The sequence below is a fragment of the Equus przewalskii genome, chromosome 8 (genome assembly GCF_037783145.1).
Source record: "Equus przewalskii isolate Varuska chromosome 8, EquPr2, whole genome shotgun sequence".
In the NCBI taxonomy this organism is placed as follows: Eukaryota; Metazoa; Chordata; class Mammalia; order Perissodactyla; family Equidae; genus Equus; species Equus przewalskii.
The window spans coordinates 84,224,880-84,251,614 of NC_091838.1; the positions used below are offsets into that span (position 1 = coordinate 84,224,880).

The window sequence follows — 26,735 nt, forward strand, 5'->3', positions numbered from 1 at the left end:
GACCTGCAGCCTCAGTGGGGAAGGGGTTGTGGATGGTGCAGGAAGCTAAGGGGTGCAGTCGTGCCTGCAAGGGCAAGCGCAAGGAGAGAAGGGCAGTGTGAGGAAACCCACAGAATGGCCTCTGGCCCACAAAGGGGAAAGGAGAGGACCTGGCTGAGGAGGGGGCAGAGGCTGGAGCTGCCATGGGAAGTGGGAGTGTGTCAGCAACCAGGAGAGGTGAGGGGAGGAGAGGGTTGTAGGGTGTACTGGAGCCCTCTGACTCCAGAGCTCCCTGCCTCTCTGCCCTCCCTATTCCCAGGCCTGCTACTTCAGGGGGATCCAGCCAGACCCCTGGGAAGAGCAGGCAAGGACTCTACATACAGATACGTGGAAATCTATGGATAGAGACTCCCAGCTCTGTCCACAGCAAGACCAATCAGGAGCAATGAACACACTCAGCACCAGACTTGATTTCTAAAGGGGATCAGGGATTCTTAGAAAACTGGAGGGGGAGGGCAGAAGCCCCTCCACCTCCCTGCCAGCAGGGGTGAAGGGCAACCCCCACCCAAACTCCAGGGCACTTTAAGAGCCCGTGGCAGCAGCTGTAGGGACTAGTTCACAGTTAGAATTAGAAAGGTGGGGCCGCAGCGCCTGAGGGAGTGCAAGGCCAATCGGTCCTGGGAATCACAGGAGCGGTGCGAGAGAGGGCTCCGCGGAGGGGGAGCTGCCTTCCACGTGGCTCTCGTGCCGTGCCGGGGGGAGGGGGGGGGGAGGGCAGCGGCTGCTCGGGGGCCGAACCAACAACGGTCCCTTCCCCCCAGACTGGAAGCTCCTTGGTGTAGGGTCACAGAGCGGTCACCACTGCGGGCACGGCCTTCGGGGGTGCTCTGCGGAGCGCTGAGTGGGTGGCTGGTCAGTCCACTCCGAAGCCGTCTCTCATCTGGGGACGTGTCTTTGAACTCAGGTGCTGGACATCGCAGCGCCAGAAGGAGACGGGTGGGGGTGGGGTAGATCCCGCGGTCTTGGCAGCAGGAGCGCCCGGGCAATTGCACGCTGACCTGCGGGAGGGAGGGACGGAGCGGGACGCAGCGCACCGCACTGCCCTCGCCGGCGCTGCACCTGCCCGCATTGAAAAAAGTCGCCCTCCACTTGGTGCCGGCGAAACCCCAGTCGCCGCTCGCGTCGGACAGCTCTGGGGGTTCTCCCTGCGGCCTTCGGGGGAGGACGGGGCGTGGCAGGGGACCTGGGACGGGACTGCGACGCCAGGGTCCCTTTCGCTTTCGCTTTGTTTTCTCCAACGGCGGCCGAGGCTCCGCGCCGGCGAGGAGAGGGCGGCTTCCCGGAAGCTGCCGACTGTGCCCGCGCCCGCGCCCCCAGGCTCGCGGGCACACCGCTTTCCCGGCTCCGCGCGCAGATTGCGCCACGTGGCCTTGACCCCTGTACTCCCCGGCAGCTCCTGCGGACGCCTCGACAAGTCGACTCGCACGCTGGAAGTGAATGAGTTGCCGGGTCGCCCCGCGACCTGGAAGCCCCCCACGTCATGCAATCCCCGCCCGACTGGCCCCCGAAGCCCGGCGCCCTACGGCCCTCGCCCTTCCCGCACCCTGTGCTGGACATCCTCCACGGCCTAGCCTGCGCGCTGCTCTTCCCAGCCTACTGGATCCTGGACCAGCTGCTGGGCTTCTGGGCGCGGGCGACGCGCCGGAGTGGCCTGAGGTGGCTGAGAGCAGTGGCGGGCGTCGGTGCGTCTCTGCTGCTGCTGCCGCTGCTGCTGCTCGTCGGCCTGCCCCTGGCACTGCCGGGCTTCTTGCTTTGGCTGCTGCTGCAGGCCTGGCGCCGCCCCTTCTGTTACCAGCCCCCTCCGGAGTGCTGGACGCCCCCCACGCCCTGGCGACCCCCAGCTGAGCCCGCGCGCTGCTTCGGCTTCCTCAGCGCCAACCTGTGTCTGCTCCCCGACGGGCTGGCGCGCTTCAGCAACTTGCAGCACAGCCAGCGGCGGGCCGAGGCCTTGGGCGCCGTGCTGCTCGCCGGTCTGCGTTCCTCGCGCTATGGGGCTACTGGCTGCAGCTCGCCAGGGCCAGAGGCGCCGTCTGGGGTGCTGATAGCCGCGGTGCCGGCGGGTCTGGACTTCGTGTGCCTACAGGAGGTGTTCGATCTGCGCGCGGCGCGCAGACTGGTAAACTGCCTGGCGCCCAATCTGGGCCCGGTGCTGTACGACGTGGGCACGTTCGGCCTGCAGCCCGGGCCGCACCTCAAGCTGCTAGGCAGCGGGCTGCTGCTGGCCTCGCGCTACCCGCTGCTGCGCGCCGCCTTCTGGTGTTTCCCCCATGCGCGTCGCGAGGACGCGCTGGCCTCCAAGGGACTGCTTTCCGCACAGGTACCAGCCCACTGGCCGCCGCGCTCCCTGGCCGGGGAGGGGGCGGGGCGTGGGGTGGAAGCGGCGAGGGTTGCTGGGGCCGTCCGTGGTGTTGCAGGTACAACTGGGCATCCTAGATGGGCGACGCGTCGTGGGCTTCCTGCATTGCACGCACTTGCATGCGCCGAATGGTGAGCCTGGCAGCCGGGACCCACGGCAGGTGGGCAGGAAGTCCCGCCTCTCTCTCCGCGGCAGCGGTTCCCAACCTCCATTGCTCCTCTCCCCATTTGTTCTGTACCCCAGGCTCCGCGAGCCCCTTGGAGGGCCTGGGTGGGCTCACAAATCAGGACCGGGCGGGGCCGGGGGAGGGCTGCGGCCGCGCATCCAGGATGCGGACTGGCACCCTGGGCTGACCCATCCTTGCCTCACCCTCTCCCCCACCCCCAGAGGATGGGCCCTTGCGCTGTCAACAGCTCACGCTGCTGCTAGACTGGGCCGAGCAGTTTGAGGCCGAGAGCCGTCAGAGCGACGAAGCCGTGGCCTTCAGCGTGCTGCTGGGGGACCTGAACTTCGACAACTGCTCACCAGGTAAGCGGAGGCTGCTGCAGAGCGTGGCCGCGCGGCCTGGCCCCGCCCACCCAGCGCCGGTTTTCCTCCCCAGACCATGCGCAGGAGCAGAAGCACCAGCTCTTCAGCCGCTTCCAGGACCCCTGCCGGCTGGGCACGCGCCGGGAGCAGCCCTGGGCCGTGGGTACGGCACCGGGGTGGGGGATGGACATAGGGAGGGATCCACGGCCGAGGCTCCCGCTGATACTGCCCTCCCACGCCCTCACAGGAACTATACTGAACGCCTCCACGCTCTGCCACTCGGTGGCCTGCTCCCCGGAGATGCTGAGGAGGTGAGTGGCAACCTGGGGGCCAGACACCGCCTAGAACGAGAGTGCCCTAGCCTTGTGACACAGCCCCTCCTCAGGGCCCTGGAGCAGAAGGAAGGGCGCCGTCGCTACCTGGCAGGCCCTCCCAGCGGAAGCCACCGGGCTAAGCCCTGGAAGGGGCGGCGCGTGGACTACATCACGTATCGGGGAGTGCCCGGAGGCCCTCTGAGCCCAGTAAGTGGCAGAACTCAGGGCGCCGGGTCAGCTGGCGCTGGGGCAACTCCTCAACCTGACTCCCACCCCCAGGAGGTGGAACAGGTGACATTCAGCACCGCCCTGGCAGGGCTCACAGACCACCTGGCCGTGGGACTTCGGCTCCGAGTTGCGATGTCTTCCTAAGGCAGGCACGATCGACAGGTGCGACGCCGGTGGAAAGACAGACAGGACGCAGAGCATGAGCCTGGCTGGTCGCCGCGGGAACAGGGCGACTTAAGGGATCTTTATTGTGTGGGCTCTCCTCACACAGCCTCCTGGGCTCTGCGGTACTCATAGACGCTGCCGCGCTCAGGGAAGGCTAGAGGCTGCGGGGGCGACCCGGGTGGTGGGGCGGGGTCCTCCGGGTCCCCGTAGCCCCCGCCGCCTGGTGTGTGGAGGCAGAATACGTCCTGTGGAGCAGAGGGCCAGGTTCAGCGCGGGCATGGCGCCCGCCCTTCCTCCCGCTACAGCCCCATCCCCCACCGAGGCAGCGCACCCAGGGCGGCAGGCCCGGACCACCGAGGCGCGGTGCGCAGCCCCCTGTTCTCCAGGAGCCAAATTAAACTCAGTCTCTGGTTATTTTTGCAACTCTGTTCACCCTCTGAGGGACAGGGGCCGCTGGGGGTGGGCGATGGGACGAGCCAGGCTGCAATCCTTACCCCGGGATACACGGACACCGACGTCTTCCCGCCCAGATTCACAGTCCGGCCGTCCTTGCGGATCAGCAGGTTTAGGCCACGGGCGCCGGGCTCACCCCCTGAGTGAAGAGGCGAGGTGCGGAGAGAAAAGGAAGGGAGAGACTTGGGGGGGAGATGGGGCGGAGGGTGGGGAACAGACGCGGCCAGGATGGGGAAGAGAGACGGCAATGGGAGGGGAAGGGAGCCGCTCACCGCGGAGTCCGTAAGGCCGGAAGGCGCGGCGCTCGGTCAGCACAGACAGCAGCGCCTCCTCGCGAAAGAGCAGCTCCCGGACGACACCATCGCCACCCCGGAAGCGGCCGCGGCCCCCGGACCCCAGCCTCAGCTCGAAGCGGCGCAGGATGACCGGATACCTGCGCGGGCCAGGGGCTCAGAGCGGCCCGCCACGGTCGCGCCCCTGGCCCCCGTCCCCAGCCTGCCCCCGCCCGCGCCGCTCACCTGCTCTCCAGGATCTCGGGGTCGGTGATACGCGTGTTGGTCATGTGGCTGTGCACGCCGCTGCGCCCGTGCCAGCCGGGTCCCGCGCCTGCGCCGCCCGCCACCGTCTCGTAGTAGCCCATGTGGTCGTTGCCCAGGGTCACGTTGTTCATGCAGCCCTGGCAGGGGCAAGCAGCCGCTGCGCTCAACTGGAGGGCACTCGCTCCCTGCCAACCCCTGCCGGCGCCCCTCCCCCCACCCAGAGCGCGACGGAGTGGCGCCCACCCGCTCGCGCACCTGGGAGGCGGCGCAGGCCCCGAAGGCCCCCAGGATGACGTCCACCACGCGCTGCGACGTGAGCACGTTGCCGCCCACCACGGCTGCTTCAGGGGACGGGTCCAGGATGGAGCCTCTAGGAATCACGACGCGCACCGGCGCCAGGCAGCCCTAGGGGGGCAGGGGCTAGCTCTCAGGGCAATTGGGAGACATACGTCCCCATTCCATCAGCGGCCCTAGGATCAGTCCATTATTGAGTGGTTGGGCTGGGGACCAGGGGCTGGGGTGGACCTACTGTTCTCGCACACAGCACACCCCTGCGCACCTGGTTGAGCGGGATGTCACGGCCCACCAGACAGCGCAAGCAGTAGATGAGGGCGGACAGCGTGATGGCCCGCGGCGCGTTGAGGTTGCCGAACACCTCGGGCCCGGTGCCGCTGAAGTCAAAGACGGCGCTGCCCTGCCCACCGCGAGGGGAGGGGAGAGGTCGTCACCAGCCAGGCGCACGCCCCTGACGCCCCAGGAGGCCTCACCCCGCAGCCTGACCTGACTCAGGTTGATCTGCACGCGGAGTCGGATGGGGGAACCGTCGTCCATGTGGTCCTCCGCAGACACCTCCAGGGGCAGCCCCCGGGCCTGCCGGGAGGTTCCAAAGGCCCGGAGCATGTCCCGCACAGCCAGCTCAGCGTTTGCCTGGGAGGGAGTATGTTCAGCGGCAGCCATGCTACCTTCCAGGTGGGCCAGGTACCCCCCTGGCTCCCTGACCAGCTGTGTGGGGGCAAGCACAGAGCTGCTCCCGTCCTCCCGCCCCCCCTCCCAGGCCCACCTGAATATGGCCCATGTAGGCCTGCACCACGTCCAGGCTGTACTGCCCGATGAGCTCCCCCACCAGCTGGATGCCCTTCTGGTTGGCTGCCACCTGGGCACGGAGATCTGACAGGTTGTCATGCAGGTTCCGTGTCCCACTGCAGCCGGGAATCTTGCCTGGCGCCCGCAGGGCCTCAGTTACCGCTGGATGAACGGGGTCACCTTGAGCACCCTCCAAGCCCCGGGACCACCTGGTGCTCTGCTGCACACCGATGCATCTCCACTGGGCACTGCAGGCCCCACAGGTTGGCCCTTCACTGGCTCTCCACAATTCTGCTGACTCCAGCACCCCCCAAATTCCCAGCCTCCCCCTATCTGCTGAACATTCTTCTCACACCCCAGCCCCATGAGCACCCAGGGCTTTGCCTGTGACCTCACAGGAGCTGGAGGTGCCTGGGAGGGGGGCCAGGAGATCTGTCTCTTACCAAACCCTCCTCCCTCCTTCTTTCCTCCTGCCCTGCCTCCCCACCACCAGTCCCGCTCCCTCCTGCTTTTTCCAGGCCTCCCTCTCCTCTCCCAGGAGAAAAACCGCTCCCTTGACCCTCCCCCACTCACACTGCCTCACACTATGGCCTCCCACTGGCTCCCACAGCCAGCTGCTTGGAAAGAGCATCAACCTGGCTGTCTGTGCCCACCCACCAACAGGTCTGGGACAAGGCCTCCATCCTATAGCAAGTAGAGTAGGTCCTGGCCCCAGGGACCACTCTCCACTTCAGGAAAGCCCCTCTCCTTAGTCTGGGTCATGGTTCTCTCTGAGGCTCCTTGGCCACTGGGTCTTCCACCACGTGCCATGCGCCTGTACATGTCCCTCCCATGATCCCTGCCCCCTGCCCCCACCCCACATTGACCAAGGGAGCAGCCAAGCCTAGGTCACTCTATTTGTGTTCTCGGCACCCACAGTGCCTATGGCTCTGTTACCGCATGCTCCACCCTGCTCATGTCACCTCCTCTCACTCTGGGATGCCCCCTGGGCTCCCAGATCCCTGCAGCCTCAGACCAGCTCTGTATTTATGCTTCCCCTACCCCCAGGCTCCACCACAGCTTCTGTCCGACCTTCCCTGCAGCTGCCCTGTGCCCTCTCAGTGCCAGAGCCTCCATCCTCCAGCTGTCCAAACTTGACTCCTCGCCCTTGCCCCCAAATCCTGTCAAGTACCAACCCTGACCTCCAAACAACTGTCCCCAGTCCACCTTGCTGCCTAGCTTGAGGCTCAGCATCATCCAGAGTGCCTGCAGCTGCCTCACCCCACTCTCCTCACCTGGCCTCCAGGCCACCCTCAGACCCCCTGTCCATTCTGCACACAAGCAGGGGGCTCTCATGGTGCATAGGCAGACCAGCGCGGTCCAGCTGAAGCCCTTCACAGCCGCCCTGTTGCCCCACCACCCAATCACTTGGGCCCAGGAGAGCTCTCCAAGAGCCTGCAACCCTTGGCCCCACTGTTTCTCTGCTGCCCTCAGACCAAGTGCAAACCCAGTACAGACCGTAAACACCACCAGCAGCTGCCCAGCTTCAAATAGGCCGCTCCCTCTCCTGCACCCAGCCCCTTGGGTATCCTGGCCAACTCCCCACCCCAAAACTACTGAGGCCTTCCTGGGCCCAAGCAGAACTCATCTCAGCCACTCTGATCATCTCTTGAGAGGTGATCTGCAAGCTCCCTGTGGGGTCCCTGCCTGGCTCCCCCGGCCTCGAGGCAGGCCTGGGCCAATGCGCTGCGTCCCAGCATCTGGACCGGCCTAGCTGTAGGCAGTAGCCATGTCTACCAGCTCACTGAATCCACCCCCACCAGTCCCCAGCCCCACTCCCACTCACCCTCCTCCTGGAAGACGCCCCCCTGGACGAGTTTAAAGGACAGAAAAACAGCGCCCTCCTGCTGCAGCGTGGTGGAGTGGGGGGGCATGGAGCCTGGTGTGATGCCCCCAATGTCTGCATGGTGCCCACGGCTGGCCACGTAGAACACAGGCCTCGTCTGACCCGGCCAAAACACCTAGGGGTGGAGAGCAACAGTCAGCTGGTCGGCTGCCCTGTGCCCCCAGGTACTCAGGCATCAGCTGGTCGGCCCGCCTCTTGGGTTCCCAGGCAGCATCCTCACCGGTGTGATGACAGTCAGGTCGGGCAGATGGCTGCCTCCTGCGCTGGGATGGTTGCTCAGCAGCACGTCACCAGGGTGGAGATCAGCCCCCAAGTGCTGGATCTGAAGCCAGAAAACAGGTAGAGTAGGGAGGGGGCGGGAAGGGGGCAGGGTAAGGAAGGCAGGGAGAGGGACCCAGCGAACCTGGAACTGCACCGTCTCCTGCATGGCGCCCAGGTGCACAGGGATGTGGGGGGCGTTGGAGACCAGCCCCCCATCGGGCCCGAAGAGGGCGCAGGAGAAGTCTAGGCGCTCCTTGATGTTGGTGGAGATGGCTGTGCGTTGCAGGATGCGGCCCATCTGCTCTGGGGACACAGAGTGACCAGGCGCTCGCTGGCCCCGCCCCACCCACAGCACAACCCAGGATACAGAGAGGCAGCACCTGCCACCTTCAAGGCCCCTGAGGCCCAGACCCAGGGCCCACTGGTAGCCATGGCCCATCTGGACACAGTGAGACCGTGGCCAGGCCAAGTCTTGCCTGTGTGAGGGGCACCCCCTTTGTCCCCACCCCTGCCTGGAGCCCCAGCAAGAACCTGGTGCCCCACATTAGCCCTCTGCCCTGCCTAGCACAGTAAGAACCTGGAGCCGAGGCACAGGCTTCGAGCCCCTCAGGAAGCCCCCGGCCTAACCCTGACAGATGGCTTCACTGTGCTGAGCCTGTTTCCTGTTCACAGACAGTTGGCAATCCCAGAGCACAGGGCTGCCAGTAGGAAAAAGGCACCACCCTGCCCAAGGCCAGCTGGTACAGCAGGGCTGTGCCATCCCAGGGCCAGGGCCACACTGCCCACCCTGTTGCCAGCAGGGACTCTGCTTCTGCCCCTTCCCCGGGGTCACACTTTCTCTGCACACCCCTGCCAGCCACACCACCTGTGCCTACCTCTGCCCAACATGCAGACCCCTCCACCCTACACCACAGCTGGGCTGTGGGGAAGGACAGTGGCAGCCACTCACCAGCAATGCTCATGAAGCGGTGCGAGAAGATGGACAGCTGAATGGGGTCAAGCTGGGTGCCCACTGTGCTGGGGGCCTCGGCCCCCACAGAGATCCGGATGTCCCCAGTCTCAGTCACCTCTGCCTGGCAGCCTGGTTCCACCAGGATGGTGCTGGGGCAGGGGTGCAGAGGGGATGGAGGGACCAGGCCAGACCCCTGTTCGCAACCAGGGACCCCACACCCCCAGGCTGTGGGACACCCCAACCACGATGAGACCTCAGAGTTCTTCAGACTCCTGCATCCTTGGGCCTGAGAGCCCCCCACCAGGGCCCCACAGCTCACCCAGGCCCCAGCAGCTGTGGCCTCAGCCCTCACCCCCATGGCCCCACCCTGGTCAGGCCTTGGCCCACCTGTTGCTATCGATGACGAGGCAGGGCCCCTGAAGCTTGTGCCCATAGCCCAGCTCTCCCAACAGGTACACGGGGGTCTCCTGGTAGCCCCCCTCAAAGTAGCACTGGGTCATCTGAGGAAGGTGTGGGGGGGTTGAGGTTCCTAGGTCCAGCACCCTCCCTGGGTCTCTCCCTCCACACTTGTCCCCGTGTCCATTGTGGGTGTGGGTGGGTGGGCATAGAGAGGGCCACCAACCTTGTCTACCCGGGGAGGCCCAGTCTGGGCTTTGGTGACATCCTCAAGACGGAGGCCGCTGCGGCCGGTGCCCCTCACCCGCACGTCGTCCACCACCACTGGCCGCTCAGGGATGATAAAGCCAAATTCCCTCATGTATCTGCATACCCAAGGGCCCCGAGGGAGCCGTCAGGGAGAGGTGGCCAGGCCGCAGGCCACCCCCAGGGCTCCCAGATGCAGAATTTGCATACCTCTCCACAAAGGCTGCCCCGAAGTCACCAGCGCGAGGGGAGCGGGCAGTGGCCGGATGCTGGTGGGCCGACACCATCAGAGCACAGTCCGTGCCCTGGTAGCGCAGGTGCAGGAAGCTCTCAGTGCTGATCTGGGACCTGTAGTGGGCAGGTGGGGCACTCACACAGGGCGCCCCGCAGGACCCGTCCTGCCTCCTGCAGTACTCGGAGCCCAGCCCTCGCTGACCACCACCCGAAGGGGCCCAGCACCATCTGGGAGGCCAGGAGGTAAACCCGCCCAGGGGGTGGCTGGGATGCTGCGAGCCCTCTGCCCAGCCCGGCCCACCCCCAGAGCCCCACCTGGGGAATCCCTGGGCCCGCAGGGCATCCACACACTGCTCCTCCAGGCGGCTCAGCCTCTGGTCCAGCTGCACAAAGGTCTCGGGCACATAGGGCAGGGAGCAGGGCTCCTGCGCCTCATGAACCACATCCGCCAGGGCCAGCCCCAGTGCTGACAGCAGCCCACTGTGTCTACAGGGACAGGGGCCACCTGACGATGAGGGTGAGGGCACCTCTCAAAGCCAGCCCCACTCCAGGACATGTGCACGAGGCCTAGACACACCTGTGAATGTGCACAGTGTCCATGCCCAGAGCCCGGGCGATGGCACAAGCATGTTGCCCGCCAGCTCCTCCGAAGCAAGCCAGCACATGGGCCGAGGGGTCGTGTCCTCGTGCCTGGGGAGCCAGAAGGGGTCAGGAGCCTACCCTACCTTGTCTGGCCCCCCACCCCTCGCCCCTGTTGGGTTTCCTGAGTGGGAGGTGTGGGGTTGGGGGCAGGGCTGGAGGGCAGGGCAGGCATACCTGCGTGAGTGCGCGGATGGGCCGGCACATGGCCTCGTTGGCCACACGCACAAACCCCATGGCCACCTCCTCCAGGCTCAGCGGAGAAGCCGGGCAAGGCCCATTGGTCAGGAAGCTGTTGACTTCGACGGCCACAGCCTCCAGGGCCTTTCGGGAGGCCTCAGGGGACAGTGGCTGGTCCTCTCCCGGCCCAAAAATGCAGGGGAAGGAGGCAGGTAGCAGACGACCCAGGACCAGATTAGCATCCGTCACTGTCACAGGGCCCCCTGGGAGGTGTGCACAGTGTGGAGGTTGTGGGCTGGAGGCAGCAGACCAGGAGTGGGCAGTGGGGGCAGGAGTGAAGGGCCAGGGTGGGCCTGGGCAGCGTAGGAAGGGACCTGGCAGGGAAGATACCAGCTCTTACCTTTGCGGTAGCAGGCGGGCCCAGGGTGGGCTCCTGCTGACTCAGGCCCCACCACGAAGAGGCCAGACCTTGGGAGAGGAAGGACTGGAATTAGAGGTGGGTTGGGAGGGCTGGGGGTCCCTGCCCAGGTAAGTGGGGGGGCTGACCTGAAAAAGAGGCGAGAGCCCCCACCAGCTGCCACTGTGTTAATGTCCAGCTGGGGGGCCTGGAGGGTGACACCGGCTGTGCTGGCCTCAAAGACATGCTCAAATTCCCCAGCGTAGCGGCTCACATCAGTGGACGTGCCTGGGGGGTTGGCAATGGGTAGTAAGGAGTCACCTCACAGACTAGATGCCCGGCACTGCCCAGCTCGGCAGCTGAGCCTCCCCCGGACCCCACCCTTCAGCCCTCATACCTCCCATGTCAAAGCCGATGACAGGCTGGCCGCCCTCCACCCTGTAGGTGGTGGCTGAATAGCCAACCACACCCCCAGCAGGGCCGGAGAGCACAGCGCGGGAGCCGCTGAAGGAGTCCATGGGCGCCAGGCCGCCATCGGAGCGCATGAACAGCACCTGCACATCCTGTGGGCAGGCGAGTGGGCAGTGAGGGGCTGGGCAGGCAGGGGGCCTCCCCTGCAGGGTGGGGGCACTGGGAGCGGGCAGGCAGGGGGCCTCACCTTGAGCTGGCCCTGGAAGCCGCGACGGAAGCCCTGCACATAGCGCTGGATGGTGGGTGTGAGGTAGGCGTCGGCACAGGCCGTGTGCCCCCGAGGCACGATGCGCACCATGGGCATGGCCTCCGAGGACAGTGACACGTGTGTGAAGCCCAGCTCCCGGGCCAGTGCGCCCACCTGCTGCTCATGCTGGGCCCACCTACAACAAGAACCCAGCAAGACTGCGCTTCACAGCCCCAGCCTACTGCCCTCCGCCCACCGCTCACAGCCCCCAGCCAGCCCACTTACGTGTAGGAGTGCATGAGCACCACGGCCAGGCTGCGGATGCCTCGGGACAGGAGCCCCTCCAGCTTCCCACGTAGGCCCCCTAGGTCTACGGGCTGCTGCACCTCCAGCAGGTCCCCCGTGCAGCCTGCAGGAAGTCCATCGGCAGGCTGTCAAAGGCCCATCAGGGCCTGCTGCCCCCTTACCCCAATACTGGAGGCATCTGCACCTTTGACGGGCGTCCCAGTGCCAGGCTCCCCGCGATACAGCACCACACGCTCGTCCACCTCCAGCACCTCTTCGTACAGCACCTCGGGCATGGGCACGGCCTGGGGGCAGGCAGAGGCTCAGAGGAGGCCAGGCCTGAGGGTCCTTGCTGGGGTCCTGCATGGGTGGGGCAGTGCAGGCGAGGGGATGTGTCCCAACAGGCCAGTCAACAGGCCCAGGAGACACAGTCAACTGGGAGGCCTAAGCAAGGCCCACCCAGGAGGAGGCTCTCTGTCCCCAGGCATCCGAGTCCAGCTAACTGCCCGGCCCACCACGAGAGCAGCTCCTTCCCAGGACTCAGCAGTGGGGGTGGAGATGGGAGTTGGGGGGTGGGGGAAGGCAGAGGTGAGAGTAGGCTCCCACTCCTCACCCTGAGTAGGCTGGCTTAGGCTGCCCCACACCTGAGGTCCAGAACGTGGCAGACAGGAACAGACAACATGTGACCACTCTGAGCACTGGGGGAACACAGTGTCCCCTACGAGTGCCCGGAACCTCCTCTCTACCTCTCAGCTGGTAGCCTTGGGCTGGCACTGAACCTGCCAAAGACCCTCCCCAAAGGGCCAGTGGACCCCTGGGAAAACGCGAGCTGCATGAGCTGCGGCCCGCTGGCAGGGAGGAGCTCACCAAGTCAAAGAGGTCCTCGCGGGCCTGGGTGCCCAGGTGCAGCAGGTCTCGGAAGCCACGTGTCACCAGCAATGCCACCCGCTCCCCTCGCCGCTCCAGTAGTGCATTGGTGGCCACTGTGGTGCCCATGCGGATACTGGCAATGCGACTGGTGTCCAGTGGCCGGTCCCTTGGCAACAGCACACCCCCCTCCTGGGAACCACGTGGTCAGCGTCAGGCCTCTGGCCCAGGGGTCCCTCCCCACCCCCGGATCTGCCCTGGTCACCTGCTCTAGGATTCGGCGGATGCCCTCAGTAGGTGCGTCCACATAGTTGGCAGGATCCTCCGAAAGCAGCTTCAAGACCCTCACGTGTCCCCCTGGACACTGAGCAAAGACGTCAGTGAAGGTGCCTCCACGGTCAATGGCAAAATGGAAGCGCCCCTCAGGGTTGCCCATGATGACAGGGCTGGAGTCCAGCAGTGACTCCTCAGCCTGCAGTCCTGGAAGAACTGGACAGAAGCAGCCGGTCAGCGGAGGGCCTGGGGGTCCTCCACATTTGGGCAGCCCTGGGCAGAGCTAGGACGGGGAGAGGATGGGAGGTTCCAGGTTCAGAACGGACCCTGGGCAGAGCGAGAGCTTCAGGACTCGCTCAGAGGGCAGCCTGAGGCGGGGCCAGAGCTGGGGAAAACAGGGCGCCGAGCGCCCCACTACCCAGTTCTCAGTGTGCCGCGTTGGGGCGGAAACCCAGGGCCTGGAGCAGGCCTTTCAGAGGTGGAGGCGCCACGGGAGCCCTCAGGCTGGGGGATCCGAACTCTGCTCGCACGAAGAGGCACGGGGGCTGGGGGGCAGGTGAGGGGATTCCCACTTCGCAACCGCTCGACCTTCGCTGCCGGGGGCGCTGGGGACAAGGGGACGGGGCGGAGCCTGAGCAAGGGCGGGGCGGGGCGGGGCGGCGGCCGGGGGTCGGGGAGGAGCGCGCGGTGGGGGGAGTGGAGGCCGCTGGCCCCGGAGACCGGAGGCGGGGGTCCGCGTGCAGGGCCCACCTGGCCGGTCAGCTCCGGGTCGCTCGCCGTCTGTTCGGGCTGCTCTCCCTCCGGGCCCTGCCCGCGCCCGCCCCCAGCCCGGAAGCGGGGCCCGCCCCCCGCACGACCGGTCCCGGCGCGCCGGGCCGTCCCGGTTGCGTCAGGCTCTACCAGCCCGGAGCCGCCTCCTCCCTCCGCCCCCAGCCACCCCGAAGACAGCCGGGGGGCGCCGAGCCGGGCCGGGGGCGTGGGCGGCGGGCGTTCCCAGCCGGAGCCGGGCGGGCGGCGCTGTGCTGATGCAGCCCCGGCTGCTGGCATTTGGGGTCTGCCGGCCGCCAGGCCCTGCGCCGGCCCAGAGCTCGCCAAGCGATGCCCCGAGGCAGGGGGAACAGGCTGCCCCTAAAGAAACAGTAGCCCAGACAAGCTCGGACTGTGCCCTGGCGCAGGGCGGGCTGGAACGGAGGGGCCGGGCGAGCGGGGCTTCTGGAGCGCGCGCCCCGCAGAACCCCTCACTCCCTGCGTGCGCGCCGGCGCCGTGGGCAGGGCCCCTCCACACCACCCACCCTGGGGCCAACCCCGCTGCAGCCAACCGAGGCTCTGAGGGGCAGGACCCTCGTGACACTGGGCTGATGTCCCCAGAGGTCGCGGCCAGTCCCGTGATGATGCGGCGGATAGCTGTCCCTCCCCCGCCTGTTTTCCCCATCGGAGGAAAGCTGCCTGTGTGTGCCCGCGCAGGCTGGGGTGGGTGCGAGCTGTGAGAAGTCTGGAGCAGGCCTTTCCGAGCTCTGAGAGAGAACGGTGGGGAATGGGGTGTGAAGGGGGCTTCATCTAATGTGCCAGACCAAAAAGGCAGACAGGCAGGAGCACCACCTATGCGCTGGGCCCCCACACACACCCCAGGCTTCCTCATTCGCCATGAGCCTTTCCGGCCCTGGAAGCCTGCTTGATCCTGAGATGCCCGCAGGAGGTGGGCTGTGTCACGGGAGTGCAGGCTGCGACAGGGGTCCCCACTGACTGGCGGCCTCCGGCAGCCTCCAGCCTCCTCCTCGGGCCGGCAGGGCCAAAGTGCCCAGTAGCTGGGCCGTGCCACGGGAGTGCCACCTGCTGGGCTCTGGCTGAGAACGCCCACCGCCCCCCCGCCTGGCCCCGATCAGTCGCCAGGCCGTCTTTGGGGTGGCTGGTGGTGGACAGAGAAGGCGGCTCCCTTCAGGTCGAGCCTGTCACAACCGGGGATTAAAGGGCAGATGGGGAATGAAAGGAGATGCGGGTTTGAAGGAACTGGACCAAGCACCTGACTCAGGTCACCACAAGAAAGATAGACATGAGATCTGATGGCTCGAACAGTGCCAGGTTCCGTGAGCTTGACTACCCCCTCACACCCTCTCACTTTGGCCCACGGTCTCCTCCACCAGCCCAGACTTCAGCTGGTGTCTTCCCTCCTCCAGCCCTGCTTGGGCTGAGCATGGTAGACTCTAGCTCCCTAGCACACAGGGATCAGCCCTGGGATCAGGCATATGGGACCCACATCCCCGAGGATGGCCATCACCATGTCCAGATGGCCACCTATCCTGTGGCAGGTGCTTGCCGTGGTACTGCCTCCAGACCCCTAGCCCATCTACCTCCCCCACCACCCTCCCCATCCCTCACGTCCAGCCAGGCCCCTAGACAATCACTGTAGCCAGGAAGTGGCAGCCTTACCTCCACCTGCTCTGAGCAAACCATGAGATGCTGGTCAGTGACCCCACTTCAGCCCAGGGCCCCCATCCTGCAGGCCTCATGGCAACTATGCTGCAACCAGCCCCTCGGCAACATGGCCTCTCCAGCCTGACGCTCAGCTGAAGATCCATCCAGAAAGACTTCCACAACCCCGTCTGCACCCACCCCCACCTGCCATCCTGTACTGGGCCTAGGGCCCTGTGCTCCCGGCCAAGCCCACCTCCCCCCACCCCCACCCCAAGCCTTTTCACTGCCCACAGGCATCACCCTGCCCCCTGCCTGTTTTCACCCCCAAGCTAGTGACCATCAACTCACAATCGCATCTCCCAAAGGCCCTGTCCCCACGCCCCTCCAGGAGCAACCAGGGCTGCTCTGCCCCTCAGGGTGTCCCCTTCCACCTCCAGTCACCCCTGGGCTCTCTTGACCCCCCTCCACTGAAATTGCTCCAAGCAAGACCAACGAAGTCCCACCCAGCTGACCCCGTGCCTGTTCCTCTGGCCGCTGCACACGTCTGCCCGCTCCTCAGTCCGTCTCTGGGAAGCACCTTCTGCTTTGGGCTCCTGACCCTCCTCCCCACCTCCCTCCTGCCAACCTCCTTCACTGCATCTCCCTGAATGATGTGTGTCCTGAGCGCTTCCCCTCGGCTCTGGACTGAATGTGTCTCCCCAAAACTCATGTGTTGAAGCCTCACCCCCAATGTGATGGTGTTAGGAGGTGGGGCCTTTGGGAGGTGACTAGGTCATGAGGGTGGGGCCCTGTGATGGGATTAGTGCCCTTATAAGAAGAGATCTGAGAGCTCGCCCCCTCCCTCCCTCTCTCTGCGCCATGTGAGGACACTGCAGGAAAGTGGCCATCTGTAAACCAGGAAGAGAGCCCTCCCCCAAGAACCACGCCGGCACCCTGACCTCAGACTTCCAGCCTCCAGAACTGTGAGAAATGTTTGTTGTTTAAGCCGCCCAGCCTGTGGTGTCTTGTTATAGTGGCCCAAACTGTCTAAGACACCATCTCTAGTTACTCTCTCCCCTTGGTAATGTCCACAGTCCCTCAGAAGCAGGAACAGAACACAGCTCCAGGCCTGATGTGACCCCAAGCACCCACCTGCCCACACGTGCCTCCCCTTGGCTCTGCATGGCCACAGACATCCCCAAATATGGTGTCTGTTCCCATGAAGCCTGGGGTCACCTCCCAGCCTGCCCATTCCAGGGGCAGCTCCCCACTGGCAGCACTCCAGCCAAACCCTATGAGCTGCCCTTGAGTCCCTCTTTCTCACGCCTGATGAAAATAAGAACAGTAAGAAGTTTTCACATTTTGAGGTATGTGGGGAAGCCATCCTGGTCCAACCCTGATTCGGCCTAAATCGCGTATTTGCATTTAAATATATGTATTTGTATTGTTATGTCAGGTATTTTACGTAAAGGAGGAGCTGTAAGTGCCCCTAGCTGTACGTGTGACCCTTTTCTCCTAAAGACAGTCAGTCAGCGCTCCTATAGTTTTCATTTTGGGGCAAAGCAAGAAGTAAATGCTTTAGATCTGTTAAATATATAAATAAAGTGAATAAAGTTTAGTGTTCTGCATGTAGCATTTGCTAACGAACATAAAAATAGAATGAAAATTGTTTTTCCCAGAACAGCCTGACTTACAGCCCGCCAAACACGCATCGTACAAACATTCTCCCAAAACAAAGAAGGCTGTCGGCAAAGACGGGGATGAACGGCTCCCTCTCTCTGACGCCGATAACAGGACTTGTTTGAAGATAAGCTTTTCTTCCCAGAGAACCAAGGTCAGGTTGACCTGCTGCGTACGTGCTCAACTGCAACAAAACAACTCCTTGGGACTTTGGGGGGAAAAAAATGTATTCTTATCATGCTTGATGTATGTCCTTTGTTCTGAAATGGGATATAGCCACGCTGTGAACCACGCTTCCCTGGCGTGCTTTCTTCCCTGTGGAAGGGGGCACTTCCAGGCTGGTCTTCACATTAGCTCGATAAATATCATTCCATCCTTCTTATCTATAGATTGGTTATTGATTATTTGCATCAACACACCCCAAACCCAACCTTCCAGAAGACCTGTTGTTACTTCAACCTTCAAAATGTACATGCAGAGCCCAACCACTCCTTACTCCTCTGCCCTGGCCAAGCCTGTCACTTCCCACCAGGAGAGGGACCGTGTCCCCAACCCCCATCAGTCAGGGAGCCTGGAGGGCACAGGCCTGAGGGACAAAGCCTGCCCTCAGGCCCTGTCTGACCTGTCAGGCCCTCCTGGTCCTTGCCTGCCCTCCACTTCAGCAACGCTGGCCTCAGTACGGGGCCTCAACACGCCTAACTCACTGCCACTCAGGGCCTGGAAAGCTCCACCCCAGCCTCGCGGCCCCTCACTTCCGTCCAGCTCTGCTCTGATGTCGCTTTCTCAGAGAGGTCACCTTCTCTGAACTGCACCTCCTCAAAGAGCCCCCCAGCTTAGCCCCTCACCCCTCACTTTGCTCTGTACCCTCCGTAGTACCTGCCAGCACCTGACAAGTCACAGCTCTGGGGGAGCAGGAGTTTCCCCACTCTTCAGCGTCTCGGCACAAGCTGAACCAGAGAAGCCCTGTGGGCCCCTGCGAAGAGCCCCCGGGGGCCCTGGCTCTGCTCACCTCTGTCAGCATCCTTGAACTTGATAGTCCTGCGCCGGGACGGCCGGGGGCTGGCAGCAACCTCAGCCAGGAGCCCGGAGCTGCAGAAGCCCAGGCTGCTGCCCCGGTTCCTGAGCACCAGCTTCAGCTCCTGGTTCTCCTGGATGAGCTGCACAAGCCGCCGCAGCTCGTCGTTCTGCTGCGCCAGCCGCTGGGTCTCCTGCCGCAGGCCCTCGTAGCTGCTGAGGAGGGACATGCCCAGCCGCTGGGTCTCCTGCCGCAGGCCCTCGTAGCTGCTGAGGAGGGACATGCCCAGCCGCTGGGTCTCCTGCCGCAGGCCCTCGTAGCTGCTGAGGAGGGACATGCCCAGCCGCTGGGTCTCCTGCCGCAGGCCCTCGTAGCTGCTGAGGAGGGACATGCCCAGCCGCTGGGTCTCCTGCCGCAGGCCCTCGTAGCTGCTGAGGAGGGACATGCCCAGCCGCTGGGTCTCCTGCCGCAGGCCCTCGTAGCTGCTGAGGAGGGACATGCCCAGCCGCTGGGTCTCCTGCCGCAGGCCCTCGTAGCTGCTGAGGAGGGACATGCCCAGCCGCTGGGTCTCCTGCCGCAGGCCCTCGTAGCTGCTGAGGAGGGACATGCCCAGCCGCTGGGTCTCCTGCCGCAGGCCCTCGTAGCTGCTGAGGAGGGACATGCCCAGCCGCTGGGTCTCCTGCCGCAGGCCCTCGTAGCTGCTGAGGAGGGACATGCCCAGCCGCTGGGTCTCCTGCCGCAGGCCCTCGTAGCTGCTGAGGAGGGACATGCCCAGCCGCTGGGTCTCCTGCCGCAGGCCCTCGTAGCTGCTGAGGAGGGACATGCCCAGCCGCTGGGTCTCCTGCCGCAGGCCCTCGTAGCTGCTGAGGAGGGACATGCCCAGCCGCTGGGTCTCCTGCCGCAGGCCCTCGTAGCTGCTGAGGAGGGACATGCCCAGCCGCTGGGTCTCCTGCCGCAGGCCCTCGTAGCTGCTGAGGAGGGACATGCCCAGCCGCTGGGTCTCCTGCCGCAGGCCCTCGTAGCTGCTGAGGAGGGACATGCCCAGCCGCTGGGTCTCCTGCCGCAGGCCCTCGTAGCTGCTGAGGAGGGACATGCCCAGCCGCTGGAGTCTCCTGCCGCAGGCCCTCGTAGCTGCTGAGGAGGGACATGCCCAGCCGCTGGGTCTCCTGCCGCAGGCCCTCGTAGCTGCTGAGGAGGGACATGCCCAGCCGCTGGGTCTCCTGCCGCAGGCCCTCGTAGCTGCTGAGGAGGGACATGCCCAGCCGCTGGGTCTCCTGCCGCAGGCCCTCGTAGCTGCTGAGGAGGGACATGCCCAGCCGCTGGGTCTCCTGCCGCAGGCCCTCGTAGCTGCTGAGGAGGGACATGCCCAGCCGCTGGGTCTCCTGCCGCAGGCCCTCGTAGCTGCTGAGGAGGGACATGCCCAGCCGCTGGGTCTCCTGCCGCAGGCCCTCGTAGCTGCTGAGGAGGGACATGCGCCAGCCGCTGGGTCTCCTGCCGCAGGCCCTCGTAGCTGCTGAGGAGGGACATGCCCAGCCGCTGGGTCTCCTGCCGCAGGCCCTCGTAGCTGCTGAGGAGGGACATGCCCAGCCGCTGGATCTCCTGCCGCAGGCCCTCGTAGCTGCTGAGGAGGGACATGCCCAGCCGCTGGGTCTCCTGCCGCAGGCCCTCGTAGCTGCTGAGGAGGGACATGCCCAGCCGCTGGGTCTCCTGCCGCAGGCCCTCGTAGCTGCTGAGGAGGGACATGCGCCAGCCGCTGGGTCTCCTGCCGCAGGCCCTCGTAGCTGCTGAGGAGGGACATGCCCAGCCGCTGGGTCTCCTGCCGCAGGCCCTCGTAGCTGCTGAGGAGGGACATGCCCAGCCGCTGGGTCTCCTGACGCAGGCCCTCGTAGCTGCTGAGGAGGGACATGCCCAGCAGCGGCGGGCTGCAGCCGCCGACAGTCGGCAGGCGGGCTGGCCAGGGACAGCGGACCCCATCATTGTGAGGTCAGCAGCCGCCCTGCCCCCACGCCTCGGCTGCATTCCGGGGCTTCAGAGCCGGGACCAGCAGTTCTGACCCATGGGAACAGGGCGCACCTGATCTCTGACCTCTGGCCACCAGCTGCACTGTCCCCACCTGCCCAAGCCAGGTTGTGGAGCTGATGATGGTACCGTCTCTGAGGCAATTGGCCAGCACAGCCTCTAAAGGGGTCAGAGGGTGGATGATCGAGTTGCCCTGAGGGAGGGGGCACAGGGTCCAGCGGCAGCAGGAACCAGACAGTAGAGCCTGCGGGGGGGTCGGTCAGAGCCCCGGGGCATGAGTTGAGCCTATGAGTGCACTAGGTTGGGGCTGGAGGCAAAGAGAGGGACCAGACAGCACTGGGCCTGTTGTGGGAGTGGCGGGGAGTGGCACTGTCCCATGGAGGAAAGGCACCTTGGACAAGGCAACACATTCAGGGCTGCGACCTCAGGGAAGGGGGTGAAGTGGACAGCAAGGAGGCCCCAAGAGAGGTCTGCAGGCAACAGATTCCTGGGGGCAGGGGAGCCCCCCCAAGAGTGACAATCAGGTTTTCATTTCAGAACATGGGAAGGACTCTCTTCCTGTAATGAGCAGCTCTGGGCAGGGGCCATCGTTTGTGTCCTTTTCTTCCACTCTGATCAGCATTTCTTTCCTCTTTGATGGTCTGCTCCGTGCAGTTCCCACTTGTCAACTGGCAGGTTCTCCTAGATGGCATGTCCCTCCCCGCTGCTTCCGTGTGGCATGGGGAACCTCTGCAGGAGTTCTCACCAGTGCTGACTGTGGCGGGGGACACCTCCCCTCTGAAAGCAGTGTTCCAGGAGACGGGGTGGCAACTGCACTTAATCTCAATGGAAATGAGAACAATTTTGATAGTTCCTATAACTGGGAAATAATCCCAATTCTAAGGATACAGAGTAGAGTCTCTCTGACAGGACTGGAGATCTTACCCAAAAGAATGACAGGTTCAGGGCAGCCAGCCTCCAACTCAGACATTCCCTGGAAGCCAGAGGGTGGGCTGTGGTAGGCAGAATTCTAAGAAAGCCCCCAAGGTTTCCTGCCCTGGTGGACACACCCTGCATAATCCCAGGACTGTAAATAGAATGGATTTTACTCCCATGATTAGGTAATGTTCTCTGACAGCTGAGGTATAAAGGGAGATTATCCTGGGTGAGCCTGACTTAATTAGGTGAGCCCTTAAAAGGATGGTCTCTTCCTGGTGGAAGACGCAAAGCATGAAAGCAATTCCATGTACAGGCGATTCTCCATTGCTGGAGGGGGCCATGTGGCAAGGAATGTGGGTGGTCCCTAGGAGCTGACATATCATAGTCAAAATATTGACAGACAAAGAGAAACCTCAAAAGTTACAAGATAAAAATGACTCATCACACATAAGAAAACCCAGTAAGATCGACACCTAACTTTGTTTCATCAGAAACAGTGGAGGCCACGACACAACGGGATGACATGCCCAACATCATTAAAAAACTCAGGCAGGGGCTGGCTGGTGGTGTAGTGCTTAAGTTCACACTCCACTGCAGCGGCCTGGGGTTCACAGGTCACTTATGCACCGCTCATCAAGCCATGCTGTGGTGGCATCCCACGTACAAAAAAATAGAGAGAGATTGCCACAGATGTTAGCTCGGCAACAATCTTCAAAACAACAGATTGGCAACAGATGTTAGCTCAGGGCCAGTCTTCCTCACAAAAAAAAAAAAAAAAACCTCAGGCAGGAAGTCTATATTCTGGAAAATTATCTTTTGGTAATTAAGGTGAAATAAAGACAATCCAAGATAAAGACAGAGAATTTGTTGCTAGCAGATCTCCAGGTTACAAGAAATACTAAAGAAAGTTCATCAAGCTGAAAGGTAGTCACATCAGATAGTCATTCAAGTCAATTTCCCAATGCAGCCATCCTGTGCCCAGACTTCTGACTTATAGGCTGTGAGTTAACAAACTGATGTAGTTTAAGCCGCCATGTTTGTGGGAACTTGTTACACAGCAATAGAAGATGAGTGCAGCCTCCTGTGTTGAAGGAAACCCAGGACCTGATCATAAAAGCAGAGGCAGTGCCTTGAGACCCAGCCTGGGATCTTTGAGTGGAGACACTCGAATCTTGCACCCCCAAACTCCCATGAGCCCTTCTTCCTGGCAGAAGCAGCCCCATCTCCCTCGCTGGAGGAGCCTGGCAGTGGCCTCATCTGGGGCATTCCCGGCCGCCCACAACTGCGGCCGCCCATGGAGGCAGGTGCCGCCCTCCCCTCGAGAGCTCGGGTCCAGTCTCATCCCTTGGAATCCGAGCCGGCCTCGAGCCTTACTTTGACCAGAATAATGCAGCAGAAGCGACAGCGTGCCTGTGCCAAGACTTGATCTTGAGGGGCCTGGTGGGGCAGGACTTCTAGGAGGGCTGGATGACCCTCTCACGCTGGATATTGACCAAAGGGCAGACAGCAGTCATTCGAGGAGGTCTACGAAGCCTTGGTAAGGACAGCAGGAATCTGTGACATTTGGGCCAGAACTTGCTCCCTCCCAACCCAGCTCCAGGTCGTGAGAGCTCTGCTCCGAGAGGGTGCGGCCGAGAACATGGGGCTCCCTGTCCCCCAGCTCCCGGTTGTAGGCGGAGGTTCCACACTGGGAAGGACGAGCTGAGAGGATAAGGTATACCGTCCCCTGCAACACCTACTTGTGGATCAGAGGTATCACTCTGGGTGAAGCAGGCTTCCTCCCCACCCCCAGCCCCCTCAGACCCTGCCCAGAACAAGAGGCGAGACAGAAACACTAGCAGCTCCACGGAGACTGAGCGCGCTGACTTTCTTCGGACATCAAGTGTGACATTGTGGAAGACAATGGAGATCTTAGTGGTGAGAAATTATAAAAAAGCTAATGGCACAATGAAACTAATAGCAACACATGAAAAGGCAGCCAGCCAGGCGTTTAACAAGGAGAACCAGGGAAACAGACAGCTAAGGTGGACCCTGTTCAGATTGCAACTGTCCCCCGGAGTCCAGAGGCTGTGGACAGGCACCAGGCTGCGCCCACTCGGGGGCTACGGCTCCCTGGGGTGTCGGCTTCCTGCAGCTGCTCTAACAAATTACCACAAACCTGAAGACTTAGAACAACGGAAGTTTATTCTCTTACAGCTCTGGACACGCAAGCTGTCTTACGGGGCTAAAATCAAGGTGTTAGCAGGAGTGCTTCCTCCTGGGGTTTCCAGGGGAGAATTTGTCCCTTGCCTCGTCCAACGTCCAGCACTCCTTGGCTTCTGGCTGCATCACTCCAGTCTCTGCCTCCGTGGTCACCTCACCTTCTCTTCTTCTGTAACCAAATCTCTCTCTGCTTCCACCTTAAAAGGATTACATATAGGGCTCGCCTGGGTAATCCAGAACAATCTCCCAGTCTCCAGATTCTTCATCACACACACAAAGTCCCTTCTGCCCTATACGGTAACGTTCTCAGCCTTTGGGGATTAGGACCTGGACTCCTTTGGCAGGTGTTCTCCAGCCTGTGAGACTGGTGGACACAGGGCAGACCTGAAAGCATTCTCCATCAATTGATCCGTCAGGGAAGGACGGTGCCTCACTGGCTCGGAGAGCGTAAGCACAGCCTTTGCCCGATCAGTGCTGAAGCCTAAGCTGTGCTGACTCAGATGTGACTTCTAGGAATCCAGGCTGAAGCGTAAGAGCTAGGGGGTACTGAGCAGCGACATCAGGAGCCACACCATGTTGGGGAATAGACCTCACAGAACTGGTCCAGACCAGCTGCTAGACTAACAAACTAACAGATCAGCAAGAGCAACCAGCCCAAGGTGGGACTGGCTAATCACAACCCAGAGTCGCTACAAGAGGTCATCTAGAATGCCAAGTTTTCAACAAAAAATTATGAGACATGCAAAGACACAGGATAGTGTGACAGCTGCACAGGAGAGGTAGGCTACACCATCCGCCTTCGAAGGGGCCCAGATTTGGGACTTAGCAGACAAAGACATCAAAGCTTTGCTTATGCAAGGCCCACGAACAGAGTGGCTGTGGTGGGTCTGCATGGGTCCCCCTGCCACTGCTGCACCCAGCCTGTGGCAGCAGACACCCGTGACCTCAGATCCCTGCCGCCTGGTGTGGGCAGTGACTTGTGCTTCCCTGAGCTGAACCCTGTTCTGGACACAGCTTTGCCCTCCCTGCCTGGAGTTCCTCTCAGCACCTCCACCCCAGACTTGCCAAATACCTTCCTTCCTGTTGGACATGCGGCACACCGAGGACCCATCTTAGAGCTGATGAACTGTGGCAGTGAGCTCACGCCCCTGGGGCTCTCTGGTCTTCCCAAGTTCCCTGTCAGCCTAATAGAACGGTGACACCATCTGGTGAAGGCCCTCCCACGTGCCAGTCCCCTGGAGGCCCCTCTCGGGGTGGGACGCTGCTGAGATGTGCCGCTACCACTCTAGTGTGTTGGGGCTCCGGGGACAGGTTCACTGTGAAGTCACAAGGCCCAGCTCAGGCCTCTCATTGACACAACCCCTTCCAGGGCAGGACCCTGACAAAGTGTTCATATGGTTGCATATTTTGTAAAATTTGCAAATGTGAAATAATTTAATCACAATCAGTTAAGGCTTTCTCTTCCCATTGCAACCAGCTTTCGGTCACTTCCTCCCCTGCTGCCTGGAGCTGGAGGGGGCGCTGTGGGGTTCACTCCGGGAGGTTGAGTTGGGGGCACATTTGGTTTGAGTTTCGCAGGGACAGTCACTTCCTGGTAGAGTTAAGCTACTGCTGTCATTCTGGTATAGAAGGGGCTTCCAGGAACACAGCCCCCTCCCTCTGTGCTGCATGTCATGACACGTCAGGCTGATGGAATTGGCTAATGAGTGGTGTCCACTCAAAAAATATCTAAGTCGCAAACAAGAACACCCAAAAGGCCCCGAAATCTTACGGCTCACATGTAAAAGAAATTTGATAGAAGTTTCCTCAAATTAACAATTCTAAACATTTATACAATATTATCCAAAGGAGCTGTTACTGAAAGTAACTTTTCCAAGCTATAAATAAAAATAAACTTTGATCAAACGCATCAGAGGACACACCGAATTGTGTTCTTTCTCTATGTAGATGGTGACATCATAAAAGTGTTGTCGTCTCAAGAGGCCATCAGAGTATGCACCCAAAAAGCTTAAGGGAAGCAAGTTAGGCAAACATATCAGAAGTTAATTCACGACACTATGGTGGTTTTCTGTTTTCTGTTTGTGATATCGGTCAATTTTAAAAATTTGTGTTACATGTTGGATTTCTTTTCTCTATTCAGTTAATTTTGGATACATTCTTTGTCTTCTCTTTCTTAAAGAGGGCCCTTTGTGAAGAGTTAACCCAGCCGGCCTGAGACTGCTCTCCGTCAGAGGCATGCTTGCAAGTCGGCTGGTGTCTGGGCACGTACATTTCCAGAGGATTGCTCCCATCCCCTGAGAGGAGTGGCGACCGGGCCTAAACTGTTCACACAAACAAACAGGCTGTATGCTGAACTCCTGCTTTCCTTCTGGGAGTCTGGAATTGGGTACATGCCAGGCAGAGGGCGACCAGCCCCCACGAAAACCCTGGATACTGAGTCTCCGGTGAGCCTCCCTGGTGGACAACACTTCACACACGCTTTCACCCCTTGTTGCTGGGGCAATGGAGTGTGTCCTGTCCCATTTCTCTGGCAGAGGACTCGGGAACTTTGCACCTGACTTCCTCTGACTTCATCCCAGTTGCCTTTTCATTTGCTGATTTTGATTAATATCCTTTCTCTGTAATAAATCTTAGTCGTGAGTAGGACTATATGTGCTGAATTTTATGAATCCTTCTAGCAAATCACTGAACCCAGGAGTGGTCTTGGGGATCCCCAGCACAGCTCCCAAATTTCTATAAGCTTTAAACACCCAAGACCTGGATCCACCCACGTGTGCGAGCTACGGCTAGAATACAAGGGTCAGAGAACCAAGGGGGCAGGAATGGCCCATAGCATAAGTCGTAGATGCCGTCAGGTTGGAGGTCCTAGTTCCCAGGGGTGGGGAACATTCCACCAGGGGAGACAGTAAGCGTTCCAATGATCTGGAAGAAACAGCCACGGCCAGGCCACTTTGGGCTCCTTAGGCCAAGGAACATTATCCTGATTATCTTGAGCTCTAGGGCCAATACTGCACAACAGGGGCTGAGCACCGTGGGGCTTCCACTTGCATCAGTGGACAACTACAGAAATCTCTATCCGGTAAAAACAGGGACTGTAAGAGCTCAAATCCCTGAGGGAAGGAGGCCTGGGTAACTCCACCAGTAACCAGCTGGGTCCAGCTGAAGAGCTGAGGATAGGGAGATTGCAGGTGGCTGGCAGCACAGGATGACGGCCATCATAGCCTCGGACCGGGTGCAGCGGCAGAGCTGTAGCTGGCTCACTAGCCCTTGTGCTGCAGTCTTCTAGGAGCCCACCACCTTGGAAGGGATGCTGTGCCTGTGGGACTGGGGCTCTAGCCCACCATAGTATGTCCATCCCACCTACTCTTCTAACAGCCTGACGTTGACCCTGGTCCTACTGAGGGGTCTGTGTCCCCTCCCCTTGAGGCTGGGCAGACTTTTGTGTCCATCTTGACCCACAGAGTCTAGCAGCAGTGGCACCATGTGATTTCTGAGCCTAGGTCTTAAAAACACCATGCACGTCCACCTTGTT

General features: G+C 61.9%; 2 protein-coding genes and 3 long non-coding RNA genes across 22 annotated transcripts; 3 read left to right on the top strand and 2 right to left on the bottom strand.

The window, feature by feature from the left end:
* Positions 1 to 452: 452 nt before the first annotated feature.
* LOC103560800 (sphingomyelin phosphodiesterase 5) lies at positions 453 to 4,044 on the top strand. 16 transcript variants are annotated; one of them, XR_011543573.1, is made up of 7 exons: positions 453 to 2,356; positions 2,454 to 2,526; positions 2,783 to 2,923; positions 3,008 to 3,086; positions 3,171 to 3,234; positions 3,309 to 3,444; positions 3,517 to 4,044. XR_011543573.1 is itself a non-coding variant. In XM_070632325.1 (7 exons), exons 1-6 carry the CDS (start codon positions 1,520 to 1,522, stop codon positions 3,437 to 3,439), a joined length of 1,347 nt encoding a protein of 448 aa, XP_070488426.1. In that variant the 5' UTR covers positions 453 to 1,519; the 3' UTR covers positions 3,440 to 3,444; positions 3,517 to 4,044. The 16 variants fall into 16 exon arrangements, 14 of the variants coding, with proteins under 14 accessions (XP_070488426.1, XP_070488427.1, XP_070488424.1 ...); XR_011543574.1 differs by having other exon boundaries at positions 3,554 to 4,044; XM_070632325.1 differs by having other exon boundaries at positions 2,997 to 3,086; positions 3,298 to 3,444.
* Positions 3,666 to 20,020, bottom strand: OPLAH (5-oxoprolinase, ATP-hydrolysing). Of its 3 annotated transcripts, none has more exons than XM_070632308.1 (27): positions 18,059 to 20,020; positions 12,971 to 13,194; positions 12,706 to 12,897; positions 12,044 to 12,143; positions 11,839 to 11,962; positions 11,554 to 11,749; positions 11,293 to 11,458; positions 11,045 to 11,183; positions 10,899 to 10,966; positions 10,496 to 10,761; positions 10,257 to 10,369; positions 9,995 to 10,165; positions 9,656 to 9,793; positions 9,426 to 9,564; positions 9,191 to 9,303; positions 8,801 to 8,952; positions 7,994 to 8,154; positions 7,811 to 7,912; positions 7,531 to 7,705; positions 5,683 to 5,867; positions 5,403 to 5,549; positions 5,182 to 5,316; positions 4,878 to 5,027; positions 4,602 to 4,759; positions 4,356 to 4,516; positions 4,125 to 4,222; positions 3,666 to 3,875 (listed from the first exon to the last, which is right to left on the bottom strand). In XM_070632308.1, the coding sequence occupies exons 1-27, from the start codon at positions 19,968 to 19,970 to the stop codon at positions 3,729 to 3,731; spliced, it is 5,832 nt and encodes a 1,943-aa protein (XP_070488409.1). In that variant the 5' UTR covers positions 19,971 to 20,020; the 3' UTR covers positions 3,666 to 3,728. The 3 variants fall into 3 exon arrangements, with proteins under 3 accessions (XP_070488409.1, XP_070488411.1, XP_070488410.1); XM_070632310.1 differs by lacking the exon at positions 18,059 to 20,020 and adding an exon at positions 13,729 to 13,861; XM_070632309.1 differs by lacking the exon at positions 18,059 to 20,020 and adding an exon at positions 13,305 to 13,611.
* On the top strand, positions 16,235 to 17,431 carry LOC139085306 (uncharacterized). Its single transcript, XR_011543577.1, has 2 exons — positions 16,235 to 16,352; positions 17,049 to 17,431. It is a non-coding gene; the product is annotated as an uncharacterized lncRNA (long non-coding RNA).
* Positions 20,021 to 20,079: 59 nt separating the features above from the next.
* On the top strand, positions 20,080 to 25,849 carry LOC139085305 (uncharacterized). Its single transcript, XR_011543576.1, has 2 exons — positions 20,080 to 20,208; positions 25,383 to 25,849. It is a non-coding gene; the product is annotated as an uncharacterized lncRNA (long non-coding RNA).
* On the bottom strand, positions 23,167 to 24,479 carry LOC139085304 (uncharacterized). The gene is made up of 2 exons (XR_011543575.1): positions 24,276 to 24,479; positions 23,167 to 23,400 (listed from the first exon to the last, which is right to left on the bottom strand). It is a non-coding gene; the product is annotated as an uncharacterized lncRNA (long non-coding RNA).
* Positions 25,850 to 26,735: the final 886 nt, after the last annotated feature.

Coding starts and splice junctions, on each gene's coding strand:
- OPLAH (XM_070632308.1), bottom strand. CDS start 19,970: ATGTCCCTCCTCAGCAGCTACGAGGGCCTGCGTCAGGAGACCCAGCGG. Junction 11,750..11,838: donor GTGCTCATGCACTCCTACAC/GTAAGTGGGCTG, acceptor TTCTTGTTGTAG/GTGGGCCCAGCATGAGCAGC. Junction 10,967..11,044: donor GGCTCTCGCCTCTTTTTCAG/GTCAGCCCCCCC, acceptor TCCTCTCCCAAG/GTCTGGCCTCTTCGTGGTGG.
- LOC103560800 (XM_070632312.1), top strand. CDS start 1,520: ATGCAATCCCCGCCCGACTGGCCCCCGAAGCCCGGCGCCCTACGGCCC. Junction 2,357..2,453: donor AGGGACTGCTTTCCGCACAG/GTACCAGCCCAC, acceptor GTGGTGTTGCAG/GTACAACTGGGCATCCTAGA. Junction 2,527..2,782: donor GCACTTGCATGCGCCGAATG/GTGAGCCTGGCA, acceptor CCCCACCCCCAG/AGGATGGGCCCTTGCGCTGT.